The sequence below is a fragment of the Penicillium mononematosum genome, assembly GCF_028829835.1.
Source record: "Penicillium mononematosum strain IBT 11891 chromosome Unknown utg000003l:1.0-8172316.0:1.0-8177699.0, whole genome shotgun sequence".
Taxonomy (NCBI): domain Eukaryota; kingdom Fungi; phylum Ascomycota; class Eurotiomycetes; order Eurotiales; family Aspergillaceae; genus Penicillium; species Penicillium mononematosum.
Window position 1 is genome coordinate 2,156,943 of NW_026643273.1, and position 27,237 is coordinate 2,184,179.

At 48.8% G+C, this 27,237-nt stretch overlaps 10 protein-coding genes across 10 annotated transcripts; 4 read left to right on the forward strand and 6 right to left on the reverse strand.

Moving 5' to 3' along the window:
- Window positions 1-1,317: 1,317 nt before the first annotated feature.
- On the reverse strand, window positions 1,318-1,929 carry N7519_005769 (GNAT family N-acetyltransferase; the record flags this gene model as incomplete). The annotated part of the gene is made up of 1 exon (XM_057292545.1): window positions 1,318-1,929. One exon carries the CDS (start codon window positions 1,927-1,929, stop codon window positions 1,318-1,320), a length of 612 nt encoding a protein of 203 aa, XP_057147356.1.
- A 679-nt stretch (window positions 1,930-2,608) lies between these two features.
- Window positions 2,609-3,426, reverse strand: N7519_005770 (thioredoxin family protein; the record flags this gene model as incomplete). The annotated part of the gene is made up of 3 exons (XM_057292546.1): window positions 2,609-2,906; window positions 3,045-3,211; window positions 3,424-3,426. The coding sequence occupies 3 exons, from the start codon at window positions 3,424-3,426 to the stop codon at window positions 2,609-2,611; spliced, it is 468 nt and encodes a 155-aa protein (XP_057147357.1).
- A 1,292-nt stretch (window positions 3,427-4,718) lies between these two features.
- On the reverse strand, window positions 4,719-6,980 carry N7519_005771 (uncharacterized protein; the record flags this gene model as incomplete). The annotated part of the gene is made up of 2 exons (XM_057292547.1): window positions 4,719-6,693; window positions 6,790-6,980. 2 exons carry the CDS (start codon window positions 6,978-6,980, stop codon window positions 4,719-4,721), a joined length of 2,166 nt encoding a protein of 721 aa, XP_057147358.1.
- Window positions 6,981-9,259: 2,279 nt separating this feature from the next.
- On the reverse strand, window positions 9,260-12,899 carry N7519_005772 (translation initiation factor eIF2B subunit alpha; the record flags this gene model as incomplete). The annotated part of the gene is made up of 3 exons (XM_057292548.1): window positions 9,260-9,475; window positions 11,818-12,796; window positions 12,850-12,899. The coding sequence occupies 3 exons, from the start codon at window positions 12,897-12,899 to the stop codon at window positions 9,260-9,262; spliced, it is 1,245 nt and encodes a 414-aa protein (XP_057147359.1).
- Window positions 12,900-13,135: 236 nt separating this feature from the next.
- Window positions 13,136-14,714, forward strand: nuf2 (kinetochore-associated Ndc80 complex subunit NUF2; the record flags this gene model as incomplete). The annotated part of the gene is made up of 4 exons (XM_057292549.1): window positions 13,136-13,255; window positions 13,305-13,565; window positions 13,630-14,544; window positions 14,601-14,714. 4 exons carry the CDS (start codon window positions 13,136-13,138, stop codon window positions 14,712-14,714), a joined length of 1,410 nt encoding a protein of 469 aa, XP_057147360.1.
- A 265-nt stretch (window positions 14,715-14,979) lies between these two features.
- N7519_005774 (uncharacterized protein) lies at window positions 14,980-15,501 on the reverse strand (the record flags this gene model as incomplete). The annotated part of the gene is made up of 1 exon (XM_057292550.1): window positions 14,980-15,501. One exon carries the CDS (start codon window positions 15,499-15,501, stop codon window positions 14,980-14,982), a length of 522 nt encoding a protein of 173 aa, XP_057147361.1.
- A 302-nt stretch (window positions 15,502-15,803) lies between these two features.
- N7519_005775 (AP-3 complex subunit beta) lies at window positions 15,804-20,459 on the forward strand (the record flags this gene model as incomplete). The annotated part of the gene is made up of 6 exons (XM_057292551.1): window positions 15,804-15,843; window positions 15,914-16,071; window positions 16,134-17,562; window positions 17,613-18,122; window positions 18,212-18,424; window positions 19,288-20,459. 6 exons carry the CDS (start codon window positions 15,804-15,806, stop codon window positions 20,457-20,459), a joined length of 3,522 nt encoding a protein of 1,173 aa, XP_057147362.1.
- Window positions 20,460-21,397: 938 nt separating this feature from the next.
- Window positions 21,398-22,553, forward strand: N7519_005776 (serine/threonine-protein phosphatase; the record flags this gene model as incomplete). The annotated part of the gene is made up of 3 exons (XM_057292552.1): window positions 21,398-21,413; window positions 21,488-21,721; window positions 21,832-22,553. The coding sequence occupies 3 exons, from the start codon at window positions 21,398-21,400 to the stop codon at window positions 22,551-22,553; spliced, it is 972 nt and encodes a 323-aa protein (XP_057147363.1).
- Window positions 22,554-22,895: 342 nt separating this feature from the next.
- Window positions 22,896-23,645, reverse strand: N7519_005777 (rho GDP-dissociation inhibitor; the record flags this gene model as incomplete). Its single annotated transcript, XM_057292553.1, has 3 exons — window positions 22,896-23,026; window positions 23,096-23,467; window positions 23,552-23,645. 3 exons carry the CDS (start codon window positions 23,643-23,645, stop codon window positions 22,896-22,898), a joined length of 597 nt encoding a protein of 198 aa, XP_057147364.1.
- Window positions 23,646-24,855: 1,210 nt separating this feature from the next.
- On the forward strand, window positions 24,856-26,485 carry N7519_005778 (KilA-N domain-containing protein; the record flags this gene model as incomplete). The annotated part of the gene is given in 6 exon segments (XM_057292554.1): window positions 24,856-24,916; window positions 25,035-25,243; window positions 25,305-25,467; window positions 25,524-25,598; window positions 25,609-26,407; window positions 26,461-26,485. 6 exon segments carry the CDS (start codon window positions 24,856-24,858, stop codon window positions 26,483-26,485), a joined length of 1,332 nt encoding a protein of 443 aa, XP_057147365.1.
- Window positions 26,486-27,237: the final 752 nt, after the last annotated feature.

Consider the following 27,237-nt stretch of genomic DNA (forward strand, 5'->3'; position numbering starts at 1 on the left):
TTAGTCACCAGCAGCAAGCAGACCCCAGGGCAGCTGTAAGGGTCTCACGTATATATAGATGAGGAAAACGTCTTCCAGATGAAGAGTGTATATTGATAGAAGCTATCTTCGACTCTTTAAAGACGTAGCGCGAGAAAGCAAAAGAGACAGGGGATCCAGATATACTATGTGGGTACATCCTATATACTTTATATATATCCCTAATAGGAGCTGAGGTAACTCCTAGGATACTCTTCTTATTCCTTGCAAATTAAGAAAACTCTCCAGGGCTCTGTTAGGCCTTAAGCACTTTACAGAGCTCAACAGATCTCAATAGTATAAATAACCCTATAGGGGCTAATCCCTTCTAGGTATAGTCTACGGTGGGCTAAGTGTCCACGGGTATTAGGGTTACTCACTAATTAGACACTACCTAGGTAAGTACTCCGTATCACTAAGTAATTAACTAGGGACCTCGAGTATCTAATGAGCACTTACTAAGCACTCACTAAGTCGACGGGTCCAGGGTATTAGTTATTCTGCACGTGACTAAACTAAGTATACCTAGGTAATCACTGATCTGAGTCCGTGCTAACATCTACTTAGTGAGCCTGAGCCTAAGCATCCTTATAAAAGCGGCGGCAGATTAAATAGGAAAGCCCCACACGCCAAGGAAAATCCGGTAAGTCCCACATTGTTGATGTGCATGTAGATTAAATTCCCGGATAAAAAAGCCCTATCTCGAAGCGCTTCCTTGCTTTCCATTTTTCTCGATGAATCACAGGAAAGTAAAAGCAAGTTCGTCCAAAGACGAAAGTTCTGATCAGTCTTGTTTTCGGGTCCACTCGGATCGTAGCATCGCCTCGGGTAGACACTATTTTGACTTGGCGAACGCCTCTATGCCCACTTTGAGGAGGGGTTCTTTGGCACCTTGAATATAGTGGATAGGTCCTAAATGCTATCCTCGGTACTCCAAATATACTTGGTGGATGTGATACCTCTATCAAGGAAAAAAATAAGAAAAATGGAGCGAAGTCACGAACTGCCGCTGCCAGTTGTCAATCGCGTGCTTATAATGCATAAAATAAGATACGTAGAAAAAGCAATTCTTGTAAAAAATGGGGTTAGATGCACGGTGACTTCATAGTGGCTTTGGGGATAGTCAAATATCAAGCCGTTTGTGCAAGGTTTGGTATAGGTCAGTTCTGTCTCTTCGACATTCTATCTTTCTCTCGCTTACACTTATTATACTTGATGGAAAAGCCAAAATCAAAACCCAGGTCTTGTCATTGAATCATAGAAAGCGCCCTACGTGTCTCAACTGCATTTCCAGGATGGCTACTTCTCCATCTTGATGTGAGCTTGCTTCCGGTCCTTCTCCAAAATAGCCATGTTCACTTCATCCCACCACTTGCCATCCTTAAAAAGACATTCCTTCCTTGTTCCCTCTTTCTGAAACCCGATCTCCTCGCACACCTCGCCCAATCGCATATTCCATGATGGGACGTTCATCTCCACCCGATGTAGACCGGCACTGTTGAACGCCCAGTTCAAGGCCCACTTGACTGCCTCAGCTTCACGGTGTTGGAAGTTCTTCAAGATACCGATTCCAAGCTTGGAGCATCGGTGGTGGGCCATATCCCGATGAGACGACTCCAAGAAAAGTGTACCGACACATTCGTAACTGTCGTTGTACCTGCCGTTTGCGTAGATCATCACAAACAATTTTGAGTTCCTCTGGAGATGTTTGGCAACGCTGGAGGTGAATTTTATGTCCATCGGTCGTGGGCTGGATGCGCAGAAATTGATGATTGAAGATGGGAACTGCTGGATAGAATTGAAGAACCAATTATGTTTTGCAGGATCGTAACTGATGAATTCCAGGCACTTAGTTTGGAACGCGTCCGAGATGCGCTCTTCGCCATAGTCACTGTCCGAATCAGTAGCCATACTTGAAGTGAATGATGATATGTTAAAGTAGGCTGGGGATGTGGAAGGATATGGTAGATGGAGATAAAGATGATGGACAAGCTACAACAATTCACAGTTTATATAGCAGCTATTGAATTGTTTGTCGTCTAGCTGGGCAACTCAGCACTTCACAATTGCGCTATGCAATTGGACGTTCTGACACCTTTTCTATGACTGTCTACCTTCCATGGCTTTGTTGAAATGTCGTGGGCATATTGGTAACTAGAGCTCAATATTCAAATGGGAATGGGGCATATACTATCGTGGTAGGACTCAGGTGGCCCGCATATGGGACATCACAGCTGTTCAACGGCCGTTCTACAGAGACCTGTGGAGAATTCCACAGGTTGATGCAGGTAATCCGTCGATCAGGCTGCATGCAAGCTGCACAACATAGGACAGAACTTGTATGAATGCACTTTCCTTTTTGTAACTCACCAAAGTCCTGGGTCATTCTTTCTTCATTTACGCACAATTAGCCCATCTGGCTTCCAAGCCAAGTCCAACAACCCCACAGATAAAAAAGCAAGCGAAGAGTTTACATCGCAGAAACTTGTGGAATGGTATGTATTCAGTATTCAATTAGATCGCCCATTCCTCAGAAAAAAAAAGATCATAAATGAATGGTATGAACAAGCACGAATCTCAAATTTCAAATCTATTCAAGGATAGCCTTGACACCAGCCTGGATAGCAGCGGGGTTAGCACCCTTGACCTCCTGCACGCGCTCACCACCCTTGTAGAAGTGGAAGGTAGGCATAGCAGAGACGCCGTTGGAAGCAGCGACCTCAGAGAGCTCATCGACGTCGACCTTGTAGAACTGGATGTCGGAGTGGGTCTCGCTGAGCTTCTCGAGGGCAGGAGCGATGGCCTTGCAGGGACCGCACCAGGTGGCGTGGAAGTCGACGACGACGGGGCCGGTGGCCGAGGTGACCTTTTCCGCGTACTCAGCGACGCTGGGGGAGTGTTAGCTGGGGTGTCTATGATGTTGTGCGAAATGATGTTCTGCGAGATAATCACGAGTGTGTAGGACATGTTTCTGGGATCCAGAGACAAAAGCGAAAGCGGGAATATGAGAGTAAGGTCGGACTTACGAGGTGATAGGAGTGACACCCATTTTGAGAGAAGAAGGCGTGAAGCGCGGGATAGGTGTGGAAGAAAAGGGTCGGAAAGCGGTACGCTGGACGGAAGTCGATCGATTGAGTAGCGATGAAACTCCGGAGATGGTTCTGGGGGTAGAACGAAGAGTTGAAGGCTTGAACTGGAGTGGATATGAGTATTTCGATTGGAGGGGTAGAGTGAGGGGCGCTAGGTTTTTATAGGGCCATGACGTTCGCCGGGGCCAGCAGAGGGGATTAGGTAAGACGCGCTGAATAATGGGTCGGAGCCCCGTCTGAAGGTCCGGAAGTCTCTGGAGCTTGCTGGGGATTTGACTGGGGTTCTTCCAAGGGGAAGATGTCAATTGGGACTTACCATGGTGAGATTTGTCAGTACTAGTACTTTTTGTATTCTTTACCGATAGATAAATAGTATCAATGGGATCTAAGAAAGGTGAAGCTTACAGGATGACGTGCTCCCGACCGGACTGACCTCGGGTCGCTTACGAATTAGACGGAGTCTGGACTGTCAGCATTTCCCGGTCTTGGCATTTTTAGGTGAGTCTTACTAGTATAGGACCTAAGAAGAACGCAGAGATACTCACTACCTAGGTATCTTTGTACCTTACTTATATAAAGTCAAAATATAAGCGAATATAAGGGCCAGAGACATAAATAGGCTAATCTTATCAGCCTCCAGGACGAAAATCCACCGACTATTCTCGTCGAGCCCGGGATATGCCAGACGGCGTTTGGAGGATTCCACAGTGACAGACACCGAGCAGCCTTCCAGGGCTGGAGGATCGTAAAGTTATCGCGCGTGCCTTCCTGCACAAGGCACCCCAGTCCAAGGCAAGGAACTCATCAGTCAGTGGCAGTAATGTATGAATTAGGCTGAGCCGCCACCCCAAAATCATCCTTCACTCTAGTAGACTATCTAAGTTGTAGAGCAGGTTCCAGGTAAAAGCAAGGGAAAATATCGACGCTGAATACTGTATAAGATTAGAAATACAATAACCGCCTGCGTAGGTTGCCAGCAATAGCTACTAGGCTTCATTAAATACATTCAATGCGAACCTCGGAAATGCCATCTTGATACTAGATCTTAATGTAAGGTAAGATAAAGACTGCTTGGGAAAATTGGAATCAGTAAATTCCCCAAAAGAATGACTTAACAATATCAGCAATGGAAGAAGGGTAGATCAAAACGGCAAGAAGCCGCCAACTATGTGCAACGAAGAAAAGCGCCGGAAGAAAACAAGAATTTATCATCTTGGTCATGTATTCAACAACAGGAATAAAAAGGAATAGAATTTATGCATATGGTAAAGATAAAACATGGGGCGATGAGGGGGTATCAACAGATCGAATGAGAATGAGCTCGCAAGGGGGAATAATGGGATACAGGGCGATGGGGATATCAGAATCGTACAGGTGGCCAGAGGGTAAATCCAAGGCTCACGGATGGATATTTTGACAAAGAAAAAGTGACAAAGGAAAGTGACAAAAGGAAAGGGTCAAAAGACCTCAAGTGGCAGATCGTATCTTAGTCATGGCGATGGTCGATGGGCCATTGATGCCCGTTCGACACCACGACAGAGATAACTGGGCTAACGATAAATGATAGATCCAGGTTGGACTGCTGTTAAATGGCAATCACTAATACTCGGTCTATTCGGCATAACCAATCTCAGCTTTCGCGCTGGGAATCCGCTGCAGTTCCGAAGGAGTTGTCTCCTCCATAATGTGATCTTCCTCTGCGGAGATGGGGCTCAATGAGGGAAACCCTCTGAGCATGGCTTGTGTAGACTTTGGACGGACCGCCGGGTTCACCACAACAGCGCGGCGACCGACTTCATTGTGCCATCTTTCAGCAGGCTTGCTTGCCGAGCTTTCTGTGCCTTCCGGTTCCAGCTCGGGCTCGCCAAGGATATTGTTGCTAAGACGGCGGGATTCATCCAGTGATTCCGCTTCTTCGGGGGCATCTGCCGGGCCATCCACTGAGTCTCGGCCAAAGGAGTTCAAATTCGATCGAACAGGGCTGCCAGGCTTTTGTGACATCCGACGGAAAAACTGGCCTGACATCCAAGATCCCTCAGAATCGATTGAAGCCAGAGATTGGGAAAGTGGCACGTTATCGGCCTCGGTGTCCATACTGTCTGAAGCCCACGATCGATGATGGCTTCGGTTGGGGTTTTTGATGTCCACACCGGGGCTAGGTGTTGGTTCACGCAGGAAAGTCTCATCCCGCTCGAGAGAGGACTCTAGAACTTCCTCCGGGATATCTGGAGACTGTAGGCGAGAATCAGGAGGCGACAGAGGTTCGTCGCCAAAGTGTTCAGTGAACTTGGATTGAGAGCGCTTCACGGTTCCAGTGGGCAACAAAATTCTCTGAGGGATAACCGAGGGCGGAGGAGGTGATGATTGAGTCTGAATTTTGTAGAAAGATTCATGCGAGGCGTTGGAAACTTCGGGGGTGGTGTCATGGAATCGCTCTTTGTACGTCCGCTTGAGACGTGACGAACCACGTCTGAACAGGGAGGTAATAGTGTTCCCCCGGCGACCGCTGGTGTCAGAAAGTCGGCGTTCTGAGTCGACTCCTCTGGAAATGTCCGAGGTGGAGCTGGGTCCACAGATTTGTGAGTGGGATGGGCTATTTAGCCCGTGCCGAAGAGATGAATGAGACGGGGAAAGAGTAGTCCGGGACATGGAAATGTCGTGTGATGGGGCGAAGCTAGGACGTTGAACCAATCTCCGCTCACGAATGGAACTATCATCAATATTTCCAACAATGCGAGAGCTTTCCCGCGATTCGCGTCCAAGGTTCTCACTGCCCTTGGAAGTTCCCAGCAACCACGATTCATTCTCCGGTGCGACAGCCGTCGGTTCATCAACTTGAGGGACGGTGGCCTCTTCGTTCGGGACGTCTTCAGGTTCAGCGACGTCAGCGATAGACGGCTCTGGTTGGGCAATCTCGGTTTCCGGTTCGGGCTCGGGCTGGGGCTCGGTTTCGACCTGGACTTTTTGTTCTTGGGCCTGCTGAGCATCTGCCCTCTCCTGCAGCTTACGCCGAAGTCTTTCCTGGTCGTCGACCTGCTTCTTCTCTCGGCGGCGACGGTCGCGATCCAGCAGCTCTCTCAAAGCCCCGGCATCTAATGAATCAGCGAGCTCATTTACTCGTCGTTTGGAATAGTAGAAATCATCTTCAGACATGGTCAGGGCCTGGAGCCTCTCTTTATCCTGGCGGCTGGAAGCAGGCGGGTTGTTGCTTCTGGCGGTCTGCAGGCGAGGGGCTTCGACGTAACGAACGACGGGGCGTGGGGTCAAGGCAGCAAAAGCGTTGACCTTGTAAGTGTAAGGGTCGGAGATGTCAGACGTGGAGGACGTGGCGGAGTCACGAATGGACAGGCTGATGTCAGACATGTACCGGTCGGCACGTCTACCATTTGCCTTTCGACGATGTTCCAGTACATAATCCCCGCTGCCGGGGTTCGGACGACGGGGGATATCGATAGGGGTGGACGAGAGCATACGAATTTCACGCTCACGCATGATCTCATTTGCTTTGCGCTTGCTCAGCTTTCGTCGTAATTTATTCGGGGCATTTCCATTTTGGCTCGGTTTCCGCCTCAGCAGCGAGCCTGTTCTCGTGAGTGGAGGGTCGCGTGATGGGGGGGTTCCGTGAGTGATCGGCAATGGAAGCAGGGCGGTCTAGAGATGAGATAGGTCGATTAGACGGCACGAGGCGGAGCTGCGCCGGCTGTCTGCAGCATCCGCCCGTGACGTGCGGTTGGTTTGGCGTTTGGATGGTTTGCGGCCCAATGTAGGCTCGATCGTTGGCTCAGCAAACGAGGATTGAAGATCAGCAGCTTCGGCACCGGTCACCTGGATGGTGTGCCGCTTGCTCTTGCGATTAAAGGGCCATATCGCCATGGCGCTTTGAGGGCACGAGCCCAGGGACAAGTGGGATCAGTTATCGTTATCAGTGCGGTGTCGCGACAGTTTGACTGAACTCATGGAGGATAGAAAGGAGAGTTTAGGAAAGTGACTGGGAGTCAGGGTGATGACACAGGCGTCATCGAGTGGGTAGATGGAAGTTGGAAGTTCTATCTGAGGGAAAGAGAGAGAGAGAGAGAGGAAGAGGAAGAGGAAGAGAGGAAGGAAGGAGAAAGGAAAATCGAAAAGGCAGAAAAAAAAGAAAATAGGCCCAAAGGGCAATCAGAAAGTCCATTTTTTGTTTTTTTGTTTTTTGCCTGAAAAATAAGTGGAAGACTTGGCGTTTGCTTTTTTATTATTTTAATTTTTACTTATATTGTTGAGATCTATACATATTCTTCTATAACTATTCTAATCTATACAATATTGTACGTCTATTACAGTTGCACGGGTACCTGGTACCTTGATCCTAAATTTGACAATCTCGTTAAAAACTCTCTCGTCACACAGAGAGTCTAGATTTCACTGGAAATTGGCAGTTGACCTGTGGGGGAAAGGTGATATCCACTGTGGACTCCCGAATGACGCAGTGTTATAAATATACACACATCCCTGTGTGTATTATTGATATCCTCTATAATATTGGATATATAATGGGTATATAATGGGGATATAATGGGGATATAATGGGGATATAATGGGGATATAATGGGGATATAATGGGGATATAATGGGAATATAATATTATATATCTCGGAAATGAAAAGTAATCAAGTAACATTGTTCCTGTACAACCCAGTCCCATGCATGTTCCTCGTGCCCTCTAAAGCCAAGCCACCGTTTAAACGCCCGGTGGGGGCCAGCCTGACGGTGGGAGCCTTTCGTTGGGTTTGACACGCGGGAATGGAGTCGATCTTACGCACTTTCCCACACTTGGGCCTATGGGATCGTCGATTTTTGGAAAAGTTTCTGCAGTTTTCAAACTATTGTGACAACCTGCAGGGACTGTACGTCTAGTATTGTAAGGGGAAGGATATCGTGCACACGCTTGAATAGAGAAATGATCGGCAAATTTCACTGTGGATGTCTTAGTTTCTTCTATAGTCCTGAAGGATTACAATTTATTACTAATTCTATTTCTGATGCCTAACTAGGCATTATATATTGCCTTTCATTTTTTTTTACCTCGGTTCTATTCAATATGTATTGATGTTCAAGGGCAGTCTAGTACGACATAGGAAATACGGAGATTCTAATTATATCCCATTGAGAATCCAGCGGGTTGCAAGGTATCAGCGCTATTATTTGGTTTCAATTCAAGGTTCATATTATAGATCCAGGGTATTGTCCAGAGCCTCTCCTTGCCTCTATTAATCCTATATAATATAAAGTACATATATTGTTATATTGTATTCCTGTCTTCACCTTATCTCCCGTCTATAGAGTACTCCGTACTCCGTACCTTTCCAATAACGTGGCTTTCCATAATACTCCACTTCCGGTCTCAGATTGTTCCACCATGGTTCCTGCATGTGGTTCGCAACGATAGCACTGGTCTGACCGCGTTCTCCTCTCGCTGTTCGATGCCAAGAACATCTCAGAGACATCCAGTATCGGGTTTGGCAGGGGTTTGACAAGCCACCAAATCTGCAAGGAGCAGACACCACATTGAATCAAATTCCTGTATTTTATTTTTTTGGTTTTCGCTAAAACATAAGCTCATAAGAATTTGGAATATCCATGGATCCGATGATCTTATTCCCGCATTCTTCAGCATACATCAAGATTCTCTCGACACTGTAGAGGATTCTACACATTGCACTCTCAATTCGAAATGACATTGCATTCTAAAAATAATTTCCATTCCGGGTCAATACCAGGAAAGAACGACTCAAGCCATTGAGAATTCGCCACGAAGGCAACCGCCACCGCAAGATACCGAAATCGGTCAGAACAACTCAACTCACAACCAATGACTTCTGCACTTGACATACGGAGTACACATAGCCCAATTAGATCAATCCAAAAAAGGATGATAGTCGAGACAGACAAAATCCTCCCAAAAATGCCCCTACCCGCCAATTCTACCCAAACGCCGAAATCACAATATGCAGACCCGCATTCCATGCGACACCGGACAGATATCCAACAGCAAAGTCGACTTGAAACGGATATTCTCCCATGTCCCTCCCGACACTAGCCACATTCGCACGGTCCGGTGTAAGTATCACCACCGCCGACTAATACAACATAGTCCCTCTAGCCGTGAAAGAATCTCAGTCGCTCATGCGCTTCCTCAGTCGATTCGGCTCCCGCTCCAGGACGCTGTACTTGCGGCTTCCCCGTCGGCTCAGAAGGCGTCTGATAGACCAGCCACTGTGGTAGTGCGCATCGGATGTAGACCGCGGACTGGAACCCTGGGTCTCAGGTCCTAGGTGGAGCTTGTGGTGGGATTGGGAGCCTGTTGGCGGTTGGGCATCCATGATTTTTGTCTTCGGGGGCGTTGGTAAGGTTGGTATGGCGTGTGGTATGGCGCTGAGGCGTGGAGCGGGGGTGGCTGGGATCTGTCAGGCGGCCGTTGGGATTTCGCGTGTGGGCGCAGTAGTTTTGTTTGAAAGGGTTTGCTTTTGGCGTTTATTTTTGAGTATCTCGTTTGGGTTGGTGGTGAGGTTGATGCACTGGTTAGGGACCGGAGAGCGGGGTTGGATGTTGTGGGGACATGACGAGATACTTTCGTCTTGGTTGATCTTTGATCTCTTCGAGTAGACAAGTGACTCGCTGTTCTCTTTCTCGCATGTAGAGCATTCAGGGTTCAGGGTGTTTGGTGGATATGCAGCTGCATACTCCAACACCTGATGTGGCCAGTTGAAACTTCTGTTCCAGGAGTTATAGGCAACCAAGCCGGTTTAGACCTTACTTTCACTCGATATCAAGTGACACGATTGTGATGCAAATGACGGTGATCCATTTCTGTTTGAGGATCCAGGGCCTTGATCAGGATATATACTCTTACCTGTGGACCTATGGGGCAACGATATATATTCAAATCGTATATCACATTGCAATGCAAATTGTACTGTGACTTGGCCCAGGGTTCCTTCCAAGGTCGATACCCTCGTATTCCAAGGTTGATTAAAGTTCATTAAGCATGCCAGGCTCGCGTGATATGTTTTGTGTGCAGTTCTATATCACTTGCTTGATATTTGCAAACCTACATGGCATAGTGTATGAGGTACTTGAAAAATGGAGGCCCATAACTAATGGAATTGATTGACTCTCTGAGTAATTTAAACTGATCATACTCCGGATTCTAATTGGCGGAATACATAGCCAAGTCCATCCCGTCTTCAAACCCTCCGTGATGGACCTGGCGATCCATGACTCAAACAGGAAATCCCCGGCGTGACGCATGGAGAAACCTAGAACTATTCCAAGTTATCTAGCGAAAGCACCGTGTGAAGTAATACTCTTCTCCCAACCTTGTAAGAACCCCGCATCTGTGTCCCATGCCCCAAGGGTTCTTAATGGACAGAATAGAGCTCGCATTCGTATTGGATGGAAGAACCCGGAAGAAAGCATGTTAAAAAAAATTGAAAATGTCTAGAATTTGTCAAGTGTCGGTCTGGTTGTGTTTAAAATGTCTGGAGAGCATGAGATCCTATTGAAAGAGTCTCTCTTTCCATTTCCTATTCTAACGGAGTACTTCACATTATCCCCAACCCTCCTTAAAGCATCCATACTGGAGACAAGAACTCCACTGTCCAAACTCTGGCATCATTTACCTGACCCCGTCGTGGTCGCCTGACATCTAAATTCCTTTCTCATCACATAAAAATCTCACTCGTCTTCACCGACTTTCTTATTGATATCATTTAAACATGGCAGCGTTGTGGATATTTGTGGCTCTTGGCTACTTGCTGCTGTATGCGTTCGCTGCGATGCAATCACAGGAATGGCGTGTTCCTGTCAACTGCATTGCCAATTGAGCTTTTCGCCATGGTGTGATAGGCGAGTTTGGAAATGGCTGCCTCGGCTGAATTGTAGCCTTGTGAACAATTCTTTCATGCTCGGCTGCGGATTGGCATTGTGCGGATTCCTTTTGGGAGGCTTGAATGGCCAATCATGATTCACGATCCACGACTATTCTTACGACTTTTTTACTTTTTAAATGAAGACATGAAGGGTATGAAAGGCCTGAAAGGCCTGAAAGGCCTGGACAAAGAAAGCATCCCTGTACAGGGTAACCCTTCTATGGGTTGGATGCATGCTGTTCAAAGTGTGAAGCGACGAAGGGGCTCTGCAACTAGAGTCTTCTATGATTATTGATGATGATGACTGCATGACTTTGAGGGAAGGCGTTTGATACCATGGGAGAACAGACTACAGTTCTGGACTTTGTTGAAAAGTACTTGAGATTCACGTTTTGTTATTGCTGTTTGCGTTCAATCAAGTCTTTTTCAAGGGAAAAAAAATCCCCCAATTGAAAACCATTCCGTATCCATGTCCATACATATCGAGGTGTCCGATGATAGGAATAGAGAGGGCTGCGATTTTCCCGCGTCTCTGCAGCGTATATTTGTGCTGCATACTGGAAATAATGTGACAGATATCCACATTGTATTTAGACGTGGGAAGAGAGGCAATCCAGTATTGTTCGCTTGAGATGATCCTTCCTCATGGTAGGGCCACATGAAATGCGGTGTCACATTGAATTATTTCCCCGCCATATCATCTTGATGAAACTTTTTGAGAAATTGGGGAATACACAGCAGAAAAGGCTCTGCTATGACATGTGATTTCTTCAGAACCAGATCTTGATCAATTCCTCACTGACAGCACTGGGCGTCAAGACACCACTATCTGTGATAAGTGCAGAGATCAAGTGAGGGGGAGTGAAATCAACCGAGTCACAGAGGGGTAGCTTGATTGGGGTGTCACCGTTTGTGTCAGCAACGGAGGACTGCTGCTTGCGCTCCTCTGCAAGGTCCTCCTCAGACTTGAATTCAACAACTTGCTGCTCAATTGGCAGGTCGTACTGACCAAGAGGGTACAAGCGGACGAACTTGTGGCTCTCTGCTACCACATAGAATGGTTTCCCAATAGCCTTGGCAAGAAGACCGATCTGGTAGGTTCCCATGCGCGAGACAATGCCTCCATTCTCCACCACACCCTCCGCACCCACAATAACCATATCAGCCTTGCCGAGAGAATATGCCACGGCAGACTCCGGAATAGTTGAAACTGGTACACCCTTTGCTCTCAGAGCACGGACTGTTTCCATACCCTCCGGTTCTTCATTCGGGTGCTTGCTCTCCGGGGCAGTCGAAGACAGAACGTAGATAACACGGAACCGCACAGCGGAAGGGCCGCCTTCCTCATCTGCGGCTTTTTGCAATAGCGCGGCGACAGCTCGGGAGCCACCGTTTGTGAGAATAGTGCTACCATCGCGAATGAAGCCACGGCCGAATGCTGCAATTTTGTCTCTGCTTTCCTTGGCGCGTCGGATAAACAGCCGTCCATTTGACAAGAGATGTGTGCGGATGGCCTTGAAATCACCCGCAGGGCCAAGTTGTCCAGGACGTTGTAGTGTGGTAATCAGGTATCGCTGGAAAAGATCGGTTCCGGCAGAGAGACCGATAGGGTTGGGAATAGATCGTTTCAGGTGTGCGGTAGACTTTTCAAGTAGATCCAAGGTCTCTGATATCGTTGAAGAGGCTGAATGTGTGAGAAGAAGGACTAGAGCTTCAATGGCCGCGATAGGCATGGTGAGGTCGGCATCGGAGCGGAGGAGTTCATTGTAGGTTGCGACAATGCTGAAGGAACGGTGAGCAGGTGCGAGGGCTTCGAGGGAGCGTATTTTACTTACTCAAAGGGTTTAGTATCGGCCACAGCCGCATTTGAGGTGGTAGAAGCCATGTTGTATGAGTGTCGAGGATGTGAGAGTGAGAACAAAGCAATATCGAAGGAAGAGAAAGAGTCATGAATTCTAGGTATGTTTGCCCGGTTTGCATGATGCCCCTCCAGGCGCTAACCTCGATCGGGCGGTGTGCGGGATTGTCTCCAAGTAAACAATAATCAAGCCCGATCAACAACAATTAGCCTACCCACTTTGTCAATAAGCCCCTTGCCTGGTGACAGGCTCCCAAACTATCATGTCGCGCAACTCTACCGCGATGGGATATAACAGCCGTATGAGCCAGCAATTCCAAGGCAACCAGCACCATGGTCGAGGTCGCAAGAAGGAGGATGAGAATGACGCCCTCATGCGCCTGGTGAGCACGAATTTTGCCGGAGCTTGCGTTTAGTACTAATATAAAATAGCCCGACAAAGAGATTGCGGGATGTATCAACGATATCGGTATACCATTTACACTCGCCGACCTGGCTAAACCAAATGCCCAGCAAATCCAGATGGTGTTCGAATGGTTCGCAGAACTGCTCATGAACACGACCCGGGAGACCGTTGAACCCGCAATGCATGCAGCTGCAGAAGATATATGCGGCGACTACCCTGATATAGTTCCCAATGACACCCGCAACCTCATGGGTTTCTTCATGATGCTCCGAAAGCTATTGGCGGAGGTATTTGCTCAGCACTGTCTACCAAAACCTTGAAGAGTATGCTAATGCTTCTGGTCCGAAATAGTGCGGTGTCAACGACTTCACCTTCACAGACCTGACCAAACCAACGCATGAGCGACTCGTCAAGATCTTCTCGTATTTGATCAACTTTGTTCGATTCCGCGAATCGCAAACACCGGTGATTGACGAGCACTTCAACAAGACAGAGAAAACGAAAACGCGCATTGACGAACTTCTTGCCGAAAACCAGGAAATGGAATTAAGGCTGAGAGAGATGCGACAAGATCTCCAATCTAATGAAGCGCATGTGAGGGAGAAAGTTTCCAGAAACGACGCGCTCAAGGCGCGGCTATTGGAATTGGGCCGGGAGCAGTCGCGAGTCGCAGAAACACTCGATCGCGTTAAGACGGAAAGAGCCCGGCGGCAGCAGCAATTGGAAGAGAAGACTGAACGAACCGTCCGTTCTCGACAAGAAGCGGAGAAACTGCGGCCTTATGTGCTCGAGTCTCCGGCTACCCTCCAGTCATCACTGGCTGAACTATCGGAGAATCTGATGCGCGAAAAAGCCTCCATTGATGCGATGGAGAGACGAGCACGCGCACTGCAGACCTCATCGGATACGTTCACCGTGGTTTCCAACGATGTACAGGGATGTGTTAAATTACTCGATGACATTTCAGCTGAGTTGCAAAAAGAGGATGAAGAGGAGTCTCGTGCTGCCAGAACTACAGAGGCTATCTCGGACAGGGGGAACAGCGTCCGCGAGGTCGAGCAGACCGAGAAGCTTTTGCAGCGACAACTGGCTCGTTGGGTCGAGCGTATCGAGGCACTTCAGAAAAATGCACAGGAGAAAGCCGAACTTGCGCAGACACGCATGGAAGAACTCCGCAATGTCCAAAGACAACTGCGCGAGGAACGTGCAGAGAAGCAACGCGATATGGAGCGGAGACGTATTCGCATTGAACAGACAGAAAAGAAGGTATGTTTTACCCTGTGCCACCTAAGAGATGGACCATTGCTAATGCACCCCTCTAGATGGTCGACTTGAAGGAGAACATTGAGACCGAGATTCAGTCAGCCCACGACCAGTACCTAAAGCTCGAGTCACATATCAAGCTGTACATGACAGAGATGGAGAAGTCTCTATGATCAATCAGTTGTCATTTATGTGCGAAACAGGAGTTCAGCGGTCAGCTATAGGATACCCGGACAGTACAAATTCATTCCCAGGAGTTTTATTATGTTTCAATATCATGTCTGCTTTCAACATTAAGCGTATTCCAGTCTTTTCCAGTTCAATAGTTCTAGTCAAATTCAAACCAGCGTTCGGCAACCCGTCTCACGGTGACGCCCCGTCCACCCAAGGTACTTTGGTCCGATCGCATTCGAACTGACCCATTCAATAAGGGAATGTTCACATCCCATAGCTTTCTTCCCTGGCAGCACTTGAAGGGTCTAGAGCATTCATGCACTCATAAAGTCGGAGATCCATCCCCGCCCTGGAGGAAGCTTCAACAACAGAAGCAAGTGTTCTTGACAGTCCTTGTGCCGAGAATTCTGAAGTCGTAACATGCAAAGCCACCATATCAAGGACAGCAAGGAGTTGTCGGTCATGAGAAAGCGATTCGTCCTCAGTAGCCGCCTCAGCAGCAGGTTCGAAAATGGCAAGGTACGCCCGAAGAGACTCTAAACTCGGGCAGAATACCAGCCTGATTTTGCTGGATCTTGCAAGTAGCCCGATGGTTTTTGTAAGCAGGTCATGGCTCCCTGCAGTGTCTGGATCAGTGCGGCGTGAGCGAATGGCTGCTGTGAGTTGCACCAAGAACTCGGCTCTGGTTGCACAGACAACAAGGTGGGTGTCTGAATTGCCTTCAAGCAGTCGCTGCAGGAGATCGGACACCAGATCGCAGTGAGCGATCGTGCATGTTGGACCCATTGCTTGAGATAGCCGTGTTGTAGCTCCCACTTATTGCCCCTCCCAGATCATCAACGAGAAATGAATCATTTTGTCATCAACTCATAATCCATCAAGCACAAAGAGCCATGGTGGTCGTAGATCTTGAGTCAGTTGGTATGTAACAGTAGAACGTTGGATGATGCAGATCGAAGGCGGGCGAAGAGCTGAACTCCGACATCATCCACTTCCGCGGAGCTGCTCCGCCTTTCCTCCCCTCACCTCTCACCCATTTCCTTCGACTCACCCAAAGCCCTTGGACTGGGCGCTCAGAGACTGGAAAGATGGAAACAATTTCCAGGATATCCTCGATGCTGGAAACAGGTATGTCGGGTTGGGTTGCAATCTGCTCTATTTGGCCTGAACTGACCGAGGAACGTGACTGTGCGCATAGCTCGAGAGCTCACATTAGAAGCTGCCCAGTCCGCTGCTATCAATCGGACCTCAGGAACGGACTATTCTTCGCGAACTTACAGCCCCGCGCACATCAAGAAGCTCCTTGACAGTCGCCATGAGCGGGAGGTCCTGGATGGAATGCGGAGGGTGATCTCGGTACGGGGACCGTGAGCAAGAACTATGGAAAACGCAATAGCTGACTTAATTTGCTGTTATAGTTGATGTACCGGTCCGAACCCTCTCTTACTTTCTTTTCAGCAGTTGTCAAGAATGTAGCCAGCGCCAACCTTGAAGTCAAGAAATTGGTTTACATCTACTTGGTCCATCATGCGGAGGCGGAGCCGGATCTGGCACTACTGTCCATCAACGCGATCCAGAAATCGCTGACCGATTCAAGCCCACAGGTTCGAACAATGGCGCTTCGGACTATGTCAGGAATCCGGGTTCCGGTGATCAGCCAGATTGTGTCGCTGGCCATCAAGAGAGGATGTGGGGATATGAGTCCACACGTGCGCAAAGCTGCCGCTTTGGCTATTCCAAAGTGTTATCGTCTGGACCCGAACACGCTGCCACAGCTGATGGGGTATCTTGAGACCCTTTTGGGTGATTCTCAATACTTCGTCGTCGGCCCCGCAGTCGCGGCATTCTTGGATCTGTGCCCGGATGAGATTGATCTAGTCCACAAGCACTATCGCAGCTTAGTCAAGAAGCTGGTTGACATGGATGAATGGGGCCAGCTAGCAACGTTGCGCCTGTTGACGTTTTATGCGCGAAAATGTTTCCCTCAACGAACTCAGAAGGTCAAGCGCACAGCCCCGGAGGCATTCTACGACGATGAAAAGCAGCAACAGGAGGCCCAGGATGATGCTGAAGAGTATGAAGTACCGGTAATGGATCCTGATCTTGAGCTTCTACTCCGAGCCTGCAAGGTTCTACTGCAGAGCCGAAACTCCGCTGTCATTGTCAGCGTTGTCCGTTGCTTCCTTTACCTTGCTCCATCAGAATATATCGCGTCAGCAGTTGGCCCCCTTGTGGCTCTTTTACGAACCCCGCAGGACATGCAACTCATCGCTCTGTACAACATTGTTGCCGTTGCTCTAAGGGTTCCCAAGCCTTTTGCGAAATACACGGCCCATTTCCTTGTCCACGCCAACGACCCGCCGCATATCTGGCGCCTCAAACTGGAGGTGCTAACCATCTTGTTCCCGCATTGCGGAAAACATTGGAAGGGGGTCATCATCAGCGAGCTAGAGCACTTCTCTAAAGGCACAGACCCCGAGTTGGTAAGAGAGAGTGTACGGGCCATTGGTCGTTGCGCGCAAGGGGATACAAGTACCGCAGGCATGTGCCTAAGGATCCTTCTCGGCCAGATATCTAGTCCAGACGGCAACCTCGTATCAGAGTCACTGACTGTCATTCGTCACTTGATCCAACAAGACCCATCCTCACATAAAAAGACTGTTCTCCAGCTCGTCAAGCACCTGGGTTCAACAACCCATCCAGACGCTAGAGCTACCATTATCTGGCTCGTTGGCGAGTTCGCTGGAATTGACCCAGAGAACAATATCGCGCCTGATGTCCTCCGCATATTGATCAAAGGATTTGCCGATGAAAATGAGATTGTCAAACAGCAGGTTGTTCTTCTCGGTGCTAAGGTGTATTTACATCATCTCTTGCAGAATCCACCAAAAGAACAGTCAGAACAACTTGCATCGTTATCATTCCCGAAGCCCCTGCCAAACCCCAACAAGAGTTTCAGAACGAATGGTCTGACAATGGGAATGAGGAATCGCAAGATACCAAGCGAACTGAAGAGGGAGAGGAAACAGAAGAAGCGACAGAAGACCGTATTACGTTATTATGGAGGTATATCCTCCTTCTTGCACGTTATGACACCTCCTATGACCTACGTGATCGTGCACGTCTCTACAAGAGCCTCTTGGAAACACCTTCTTCCACTCAACTTGCCAACCTCCTTCTCCTGGCACCAAAGCCGGTACCTCACGCCCCCAGCCCATCCGAGACACGCAAAGACCTGCTCATCGGCTCCGCCACTCTCGTCGTCGGCTCCGACGCTGGCTACCACGGTCTTCGAGGCTACACGAATCTCCCAGACTGGGTTGAGCTAGGCCAAGAACCCGACCCCAGTCTCCGCACCGAAGATGTGAAACCAGACACATCCAGCAACACCACCTCCATGACTGCAGGTGACCGTCTTGATAAAGCACTCGTGAGCACAAAACCACTTCTATTCCAAGCCGGGGCCGAAACGGTCCGGCTATGCCTTTGGACCCAGCTGGGAAGAAGACTCTTGACCAATGGCTAGAAGAGGAAGAGGAAGAAACTGAGACAGAGTCTGAAACGGATTCCGAGGAAGAGGAAACTGATTCGGAGGAAGAGGAGACGGACTCGGAAGAAGAGTCAGGCTCGGAGGAGGAAGATGATGAGTCTGAAGAAGAGACTGATTCTGAAACTGAAGCTGTCCATAAAGAGGCACAGCAGTTGCTTGGTTAGATTTGTTCGAATTATGGTCACATTTATAGATGCTGATTTGATTGAACAACCTATTTGGGCATCTTGAAAATATGAGAAATGAAGTCGAATGATATTTCTGGAATATAGTCACTTACCTAGGTAGAGGGTTGTTCAACAGACTTGTTCCAGTGGGTATATAGGGACAGGTTGCAGTTTCCCGGTTTCTGTAAGCACTTAGACTGTCTTTTTCATTTTCGCTCTCTCACTCTCCGGCCTCTTTCTTCTTATCATTGGTCTACATCTCAATGAGATGCTCACTGCACAAACCTACCCCTGAGAGTCTAGTAACTTGCCGGTTCAATAATTGCCGGCGGAGTCCGATACATACCTCGACCTGTCTACATATAGGTAAAGGATCTTTTGTTAACAACACGGGAGAATCCCCAGAATGCCAAGCAGCGGCTAGTGAGCTTGATTGCCCAAGAAGCCGGTCGCTGCATGTTGTCTTAGCTGGTTGGATTGGCTAGATCAGCCAATTTCAATGTGGGCGAGTAAGTGCCTTTAATAGACAATCCAGTGAATTCAGCGCAGAACCGGTTGACATCAAAACAGCGGAGGCGGGACGCCGGTTCTACATAAAGACCAGGTCTCCTCGGTCTCCCCGGACTGCAAGTTAAAAGCTGGGATCTGTGCCCTCATTGCTTCTTCCTACAGTGTTATCATTACTACCTGAATGGTCGCCTAGTCGAATAGGGATTGTCTGTACCCGCCATGGATATCTCCCGAGTCATCAAGCCCTGGAAACTCAAACCTCAAAGAAACTTGGTCTTTGTGAACGCGACCATTGTTGACCCAGCCGAGGGAAAATTGATCCGGAATGCTAAGTCCAAATCGCAGAAGGCAAGATAATTCAAATCGTCACAGACGGCTCACCTACCGCCACAGATGACCTCCCTGAAGAAAATGTGATCGACCTGAGCGGTAAATACCTGTGCCCGGGCCTGATCGATTGCCATGTCCACGTCGCAGTAGTCCCCGGCGAAGCCGATCTACGAGCCTACAAAGAGATGAGCGAGCGAGTCAGTCTCCTGCGGCAGCCATACGTGCTGAAGTCCATGCTAGACCGCGGTTTCACTTCAATCCGGGATTGTGGCGGCGCATGCCTCGCAATCAAGGAAGCCGTCGAGGACGGTGTGATTCCAGGCCCTCGTCTCTTCATCGCTGGACACGCACTCTCCCAAACCGGTGGACACGGCGACTTGCGCGTGTCCCACGACACCCAGTTCTGTTGCGCCGGCTCCATCTCTGGAATCAGCAGGATTGTCGACGGCCCTGCGGAGTGTTACAGATATGCGCGCGAGGAGCTGCGCCAGGGAGCGGACTTTATCAAGATCATGGGCGGTGGTGGTGTTGCCAGCCCCACGGACCGTATTGAACATGTGCAGTTCTCAGATGAGATTAGGGCCATTGTCACTGTTGCACGAAATGCAGGTACATATGTTACGAGCCATAGCTACACGCCGTCGGCGATTCAGCAGGCTATCAAGCTCGGAGTGCGCGGTATCGAGCACGGGAATCTTATTGACCTCAAGACGGCGAAGATGATGGCTGAGATGGATGTCTTCTTGACCCCAACGCTCATTACGCATGTCATGTCCAAGGAAATGAACTTCCTATCTGCTGATGGCGCTGCTAAGAATGAGGAGGTTCTTGAGAAGGGATTGGAGGCAATGAAGATGGCTGTCGATGCGGGCGTGACCGTCTGCTTTGGGACTGATCTTCTTGGTCCGATGCATTTTGCTCAGAGCAAGGAGTTCTCGGTGCGCAGTTCGGTTTTGACTCCAGTGCAGATTCTGCGCAGTGCTACTGTCAATGCTGCTCGTCTTGTTATGCAGGAACATAGGTTGGGTCAGATTCATGAGGGATTTGTGGCGGATCTTTTGATCTTGAAGGAAAATCCGTTGGAGGATATCACTATCCTGGATCGAGTGGAGGAGCACATTCTGACTGTGATTAAGGATGGGAGGGTTGCCACTTCTCGGTGGGACAAAGTCAACGTAGATCTTTGAGACTCCGATCTATGAAAATCGGGCTAATCCTGTCCGGGATCGGGGCGGGGCGCTTCCCGTCCGCCCAAAACCCTAACGAAACTTGTATCTTTCCATAGTTATGTGCTTGAAGATACGACGTTGGTCGATTGTTCTATACTGTTTCTCGAAGTCATCGTTTCATCATGCCCTTCACCAATACGGAATCGAAGAGCTGCTGCAGTCAAAGGGGAGGCGAACTTCGCCGTTCATGCCGAAAAAGATTGTCTATACTCGGAGATGTTATCTCTAACCGAAAGGAAACATATTTGTAGTGACGAGGACAGAACTTTCCCTCAACATACTATTCCAGCTGAAGCCTTGATATGCAAAAAGCTGGGGCTATCCACCTTGAGTTATGGCGATAGGGCGCTCGTTGTTTAATAATACCTCGATTGTAGTCTCTGTGCAGTTATGGCAGGTGTTGGCAACTCTTGCTAATTGAGCGATACTGCGGTATATTCTTCCATCGTACATACCCTGAAGGTACCTAGGTAGATAGCAGTAGTTATTTAACTAGCCAGTTGGCTAAGTGTGGCCTTATAATTCAGGCGCCCAGGAACAAAGGCGGTGTAAATTTAACCGTGTTCGTGTGCCTGAGCTCATCCCGCGCAAATCGGCCTTGATGTCGCCCCGGTCTTCAATTCCAGAGCCCTCCCTCCCCACTCGAAACGAGGATCGGCTGCACTCAGGATGCTTGCTGCTAGATCGATGCACACATATCTCTTATTGTCGTCTTAATCTTCCATCTCGACCTCGACCCAGTCCTCTCGAATCTCACTTTCCTTTAGCTCTCTGCACTCGCCCACCTTGACACAGGAACCAAGTACAGGGAGCTCTTCCATCATTCAAGAAGAAGTACTATTTTCAGAAGGAGTCATTGTCGCGTTTTGAAGTCAAAATATCTACAACTCGACAAAATGCCTGGTCTACCGAGTATGTGCATGGCTCTTTTTTTCGGTTCCATGATATGGTTATCTCCATGGCTATGCTAACCTGGTGGGTCACAGCGAATATCGATCTAGACGAGTGCATAGCCCGGCTATACCGAAAAGAGCTGCTCGCGGATTCGGTGATCGAGGCGATCTGCCTCAAGGCAAAGGAACTCTTGATGAAGGAAAGCAATGTGGTACATATTGCTGCTCCGGTCACTGTGGTTGGAGATATCCATGGGCAATTTTTTGATATGATCGAGATCTTTAAGATCGGCGGCTTCTGTCCCGATACAAACTACCTATTCCTCGGTTAGTTACACCCGGAGAATGCTCTGTTCGGGAATGAAAGCAAGCCTTGGGCTTGAACAGATCTGGTACCCGCTATTGGTGTGAGGCCTTGCTAATAAGAGAATTGGCAGGCGATTACGTCGACCGCGGTCTTTTTAGTGTAGAGACCATCTCACTCCTAGTGTGTCTCAAGCTCCGATACCCCCAACGAGTTCACCTTATCCGCGGTAACCACGAGTCACGCGGAGTCACCCAATCATACGGTTTCTACACCGAGTGTGCCCGCAAATACGGCAACGCCAATGTCTGGCATTACTTCACCGACATGTTCGATTTCTTGACACTGAGCGTTGTGATTAATGATGAGATATTTTGTGTACATGGCGGCTTGTCACCTTCTATCCATTCCATCGACCAGATCAAAATTATCGACCGTTTCCGAGAGATCCCACATGAAGGTCCCATGGCCGATCTGGTCTGGTCTGACCCTGATACAGAACGTGATGAATTCTCGCTTTCACCCCGTGGAGCTGGGTACACTTTTGGAGCACAGGTTGTGCGGAAGTTCCTAGAGGTGAATAGCATGTCCCACATCCTCCGCGCACACCAACTCTGTCAAGAAGGATACCAGGTGCTTTACGATGATCGACTGAGCACAGTCTGGAGTGCACCCAACTACTGCTACCGCTGTGGGAACTTGGCTAGTGTGCTTGAAGTGAGCGACTCTGGCGAGCGATTTTTCAATATTTTTGACGCTGCGCCAGAAAATGACGCCCACCGCCTTGAACAGCTGGGTCAGCAGCAGCAGCAGATCAAGGATGGCTCCAGTCCAGTGATTGACTACTTCTTGTGAATCTCTGAATCTTCTCATGATACCCATTGGTTACTGTTAATGTTTTGCTTGATGTTAATGTTCATGTATTTCAATTTCCTCTTTTTTAATCCTAGCACTAGACAGGCGTTCGGGATAAAGCTGTGCATTCACAAGCAGCTAGATGTGCTACTTGGCATCTGAAATGGAAATATCATACACCAATAAGTGAGACTCGGTATGACGCATAAACAACAAAACTGGGATCCAAAGCATCGGCCCAGTGGGACGTATCTCTAACAGTATTGTCAAAGAAGGAAACTCATCACGCTTTGAAAACAAACGGCCGCTCAATAACTTAACGAGATAGCTCTCAACCCATGTTTACCAGTCCTTGGCAATGTCGAAGGACCACTCGAACATCAGGTGAGTGTTCTGGTCATCATCGATGAACTTGGAGACAGCGTTGTAGTGTCCACGGGCGATCATGCCAGACGGGGCCTCCTCCTCGTTGACTAGAAAGGGATAGTTAATAAAAGCCAGGTCTTAAAATCAAGAAATTGAAATCAGGTTTAAATACTCACATTCTTTGGAGTAGTCAACCTTGGAGGTAGTGTTCGGTGCGTAGCTGCCCAACATCTCCTCGTCCTTGCTGACCCGGATCCCCTTGCGCTTAACGACCTGCAAGTACTTGAGGCCACTCAGGACTTCATGGTGGACCTGGAAGGTAACCTTGATGTGGAACTTGGAGCCCTCCTTGATCGTGAAAGGCTTATCCTTAAGGCTGTCGACAGAGCCAGGAGAGGACAGGTCAATAACAACATCCTCACGCCCGTCAACCTGCAGAGCCAAGGACTTAATGATACACTTGCGAGGGTCGTTGGGATCGGCAATGGGATCACCGGAGTTGAGACCCAAGGAGGCCTTCCAGCGGTTCATAGCTTCATCGTCCTTGTCTATTGCGGGGGAGAGAAAGATTGTTAGTTGGAAAATCACCGAGGGCTGGATATTGCCAATGAATTGGAATTGAATCAACATACCGAGCTGGTTGTACTCATCGAGGGTCTTCTTCTCTCCGACCTTGAAACCCTCGGTGGTGGTGGCAGCGAGCTCGTCGTCGTGGTGGTCGGCCATTGTTTACAGATTTTGAAGGCGGTGCACGGAACTAAGGATTGGAGTTCGGGAAGGAGTCGAGAAAAAGGGGGGAAGCACAGTGAGGAAAGAGAAGAAACCCTCAAAAACTCGAAATGATAAAGAAAAATCAAAAGGGCTAAAGCTCGAAGCGTCTCCTGAGACCTTGGTGGGGGTGGAAAGGCGGTGGGAGAGGGGCGAGGCTATTCGAATTTCCACTTCTGTATGCACATTTACGCACCGTTGATCCTGCACGGTTATATTGACTGTTTACATGGATTGCTTTGTATGGATCAGATCATGCTTTCTAGTGTAAATGTGTTCAATTGTAGATGTAGAGAATTGGAAGGATTCTAGACTACGGAGTATGTAGACCCCAACTATGCCCCAATTCTGGGTGTGGGGACTTGACGATCATACAACTGGGTACGGAGTACGGAGTAGAGGTACGTAGTAGACCACGTTGAGGATATAGAAAGATATAATTATAGATTGTAGGTTTGTAGATTTAGTGTAATATATATAGGGAGCATATAAGATAATGGTATAGAGGTCGATATATATGAAGATATTTACCTACATGTACTCCTTGAGAAAAAGGAGAACTCCTTCAAACAATTGAATCCAGTATGGAGGCCTTGTATATAATCACCCCGCCATACTCAGTATGCAGAAGCAAGTGCCTAGAAAATATAATAGAAATATAACAAAGACAAAGACAAAGAGAAGAAGACGAAGAAGACGAAGTAGACGAAGACGAAGACGCAGATCAAGTCCAAAGAAGGAAAGTGTTGGCCCGGAATGTTAAGGTCACGGGGCCAACAATTACAATACAGTGGGAGATACCACATACACTGTATTGGTGTGATTGACCAACCAAATCCTTCAAATACTACACATGACCAACCACTTACCGGACCTTACCGGAACAAGTCAAGCTTCAGAACGACGCAATTATTCGCGACTCGCATCTTCTCATCTCTCCTGATTGTCTTCTTTATCTTGTCGACTTTTTTTTTTTTTGTTATCAATCGTAATTTTGGTCGCGCGCTTCTCTTTTGCCAAGATATAAGATCTGTTGGTGGTGATATTTGATTCTTTGAATTTTGTCGCTTGACGCGCCTGCTACGTGGCCAACGTTGGCGCATCTTTCCCTCAAGTCACCCGCAATTTCACCAAGATCTTCCTTCCACTACACTCGACATCCCCCACCATGTCGCGCACACTTCCAAAACAGTTCAATCCTCTTATCACCATTGAGGTTGCTCCCTCCTGTAAGTTCGAACACTGGCGCGTGATGGCGCACCCGCGCGCATCGGCTATCTACCCGCCTCGTGCTCCCCTAATGCCTCGAGGCCGTCGCTAACAATTTCGTGTTACTCTTGATTACAGATGACGAGCTCCTTGCCCGCCGTCGTCTCGGACAAACCAACCTCTCCGTTAAGCCTGCTCAGATTGGCACCTCAAACGCGACCAAGCCAGAGAACCTGGGCGTGTTCGAGTATGCCCACCTCCGTGCTCCGCTACCAAAGGACCTCGAGGGCTCCGAGATCTTCCCTTCCCACAGTCCCCAGCAACAACCCGAAAGTTACTTCCTGATGGTGAGACCCCTTTATATATTTGGATGCCAACGGTCATTAATCTCGGGTTTCGTCATTACAGCGCCGTAGTAAAGATGGCTTTGTTAGCGCGACAGGGATGTTCAAAATTGCCTTCCCATGGGCCAAGGCCGAGGAAGAACGGACAGAGCGCGAGTATCTGAAGGCTCGCGAGTTCACGAGTGAAGAGGAGGTTGCCGGCAATGTGTGGATCTCGCCCGCATTTGGTATGTTCTGCCCCGGGATGTCCTCTCTATCAAACAAATCCTGACCTTCCGCATAGCTCTTGAGCTTTCCAAGGAATACCAAATGTACGATTGGGTGCGAGCACTGTTGGACCCAACAGACATTGTTCAAAGTTCCTCCAGCGCAAAGAAGCATATCACCCCCCCCGCCGAAATTCGAAATTCCCTCCGATGAGCCGCCCGTGTCGCAACGCAACCGTAGAGGTCGGTCCGCTTCTCCGAGCAAGAAGTCTCCCCGAAAGCCCCGCAGCACCCGCATCACCAAGGATATCACTAGCACCCCGTCCACGACGGCTGCAAACGCTAGCCTTCAGTCGGCATTAGACACAGCTTCAGGCCTGGCCGCGGAAGCGATTCCTGAGCTGCGCGCTGTGGATGGCGAAGCGGAAGTGACGTTAAGCGGATCCCCTGGAAAGAAGACTAAAGCGCGCAAGTCAGCGAGATCTGCTACCGCGGAGCCCGAAGAGGAGACCAAGGAGGAGACCAAGGAGGAGAAGAAGGAAAAGAAGAAGGCGGAGAAGAAAGAAAAGAAGAAGCAGGAAATCCAGGAACAGGACGAGACTGTCGAGGTATCAGTGGCCGACAATGCCACCGATGCTGTAAAGCCTACTCACACTACTGTTTCTTTGGATATGCCGATCAGTCTCCCCGAAGTGCCCTCTGCTGCCGAGACTGAAGAGATGATTGCTCAGGCCAAGGAGATGGTGGAAGAAGCTATCAAGGCGCAAGCCGAGGGCGCCACTGCCGAGTCGACATCTGTTAAGACGACCAGCAAGCGCAAGGCCGAGGATGATGAGGATGAAGAGACATCGGCCGAAGCTTCGCAACGAGCCAAGAAAGCCAAGCTGCTCGAGAACAAACTCAAGCAGGAGCGCGTCCGTAACCGCTCTATCTTCGGTGTCTCCGTCGCCTTTGCCCTTGCGTAAGTCATCCTGTGCTGCGAAGATCCCGAATCAACGCTAACATCATATATAGGGCTTCCATCCCATACTTTTTCTAAACAGAGGTTTTGCTTGACAAAATCCAGTCTGTTTGAAATTTTGGTCTCTTTTCGGCATGCCTGTCGCTTGCGACGGCCAAGCTACCCAAATATTCGCTTCTGTTGCCCAATTCCCCTTGTCCTTATCATAAATATATTCGCCGGCGATCCTGAGTGCCTAGTGCCTGTTATTGACACCATTTCTTAATATCTTCCCCTCCCCTTCCCCTCCCCTTCCCCTCCCTCTCCCTGTGTTTTGTACCAGACTTTGGTTATTTGGATTGCCTCTTAGCTCATTTTATGCCCCTTACCCTTGCTCTCCTGATACCAACTTTTCCCCTCTCCCACCTTCTACTGCCCTGCGGCAGCCTTCCAAGTAGTCAAGGACGATTCGCTCAATGACAGTGATGTGCTTTGATGTTACCAGTTTGTGTCTGTAGGGTTATAACCTGTATATTGATTTAATGCAATCTTGGTACAGCTGATGTCCAAAATTTATAACATTTAATTTGCTATTTTGCTACCATTTGAGGCAGAAGTGAGCCTAATGCCATTCACGGTTGAGCATAGCGTAGTATTGCTCAATCAAACAATGTAGGAAGGACCAGGCATTGTCAATGTCGGAGCCACGTTTATTGTCGCTCAGATGTGCGTTGACTCGAGCGACATCGAACAATGTCTGTCATAGTACGGGGTCAGCCGGCCAATGACGGCCAAACGTTAATGCAAACATGCAAACATCCATGCTGAAGCTCCGCCGATAACAATCCCAA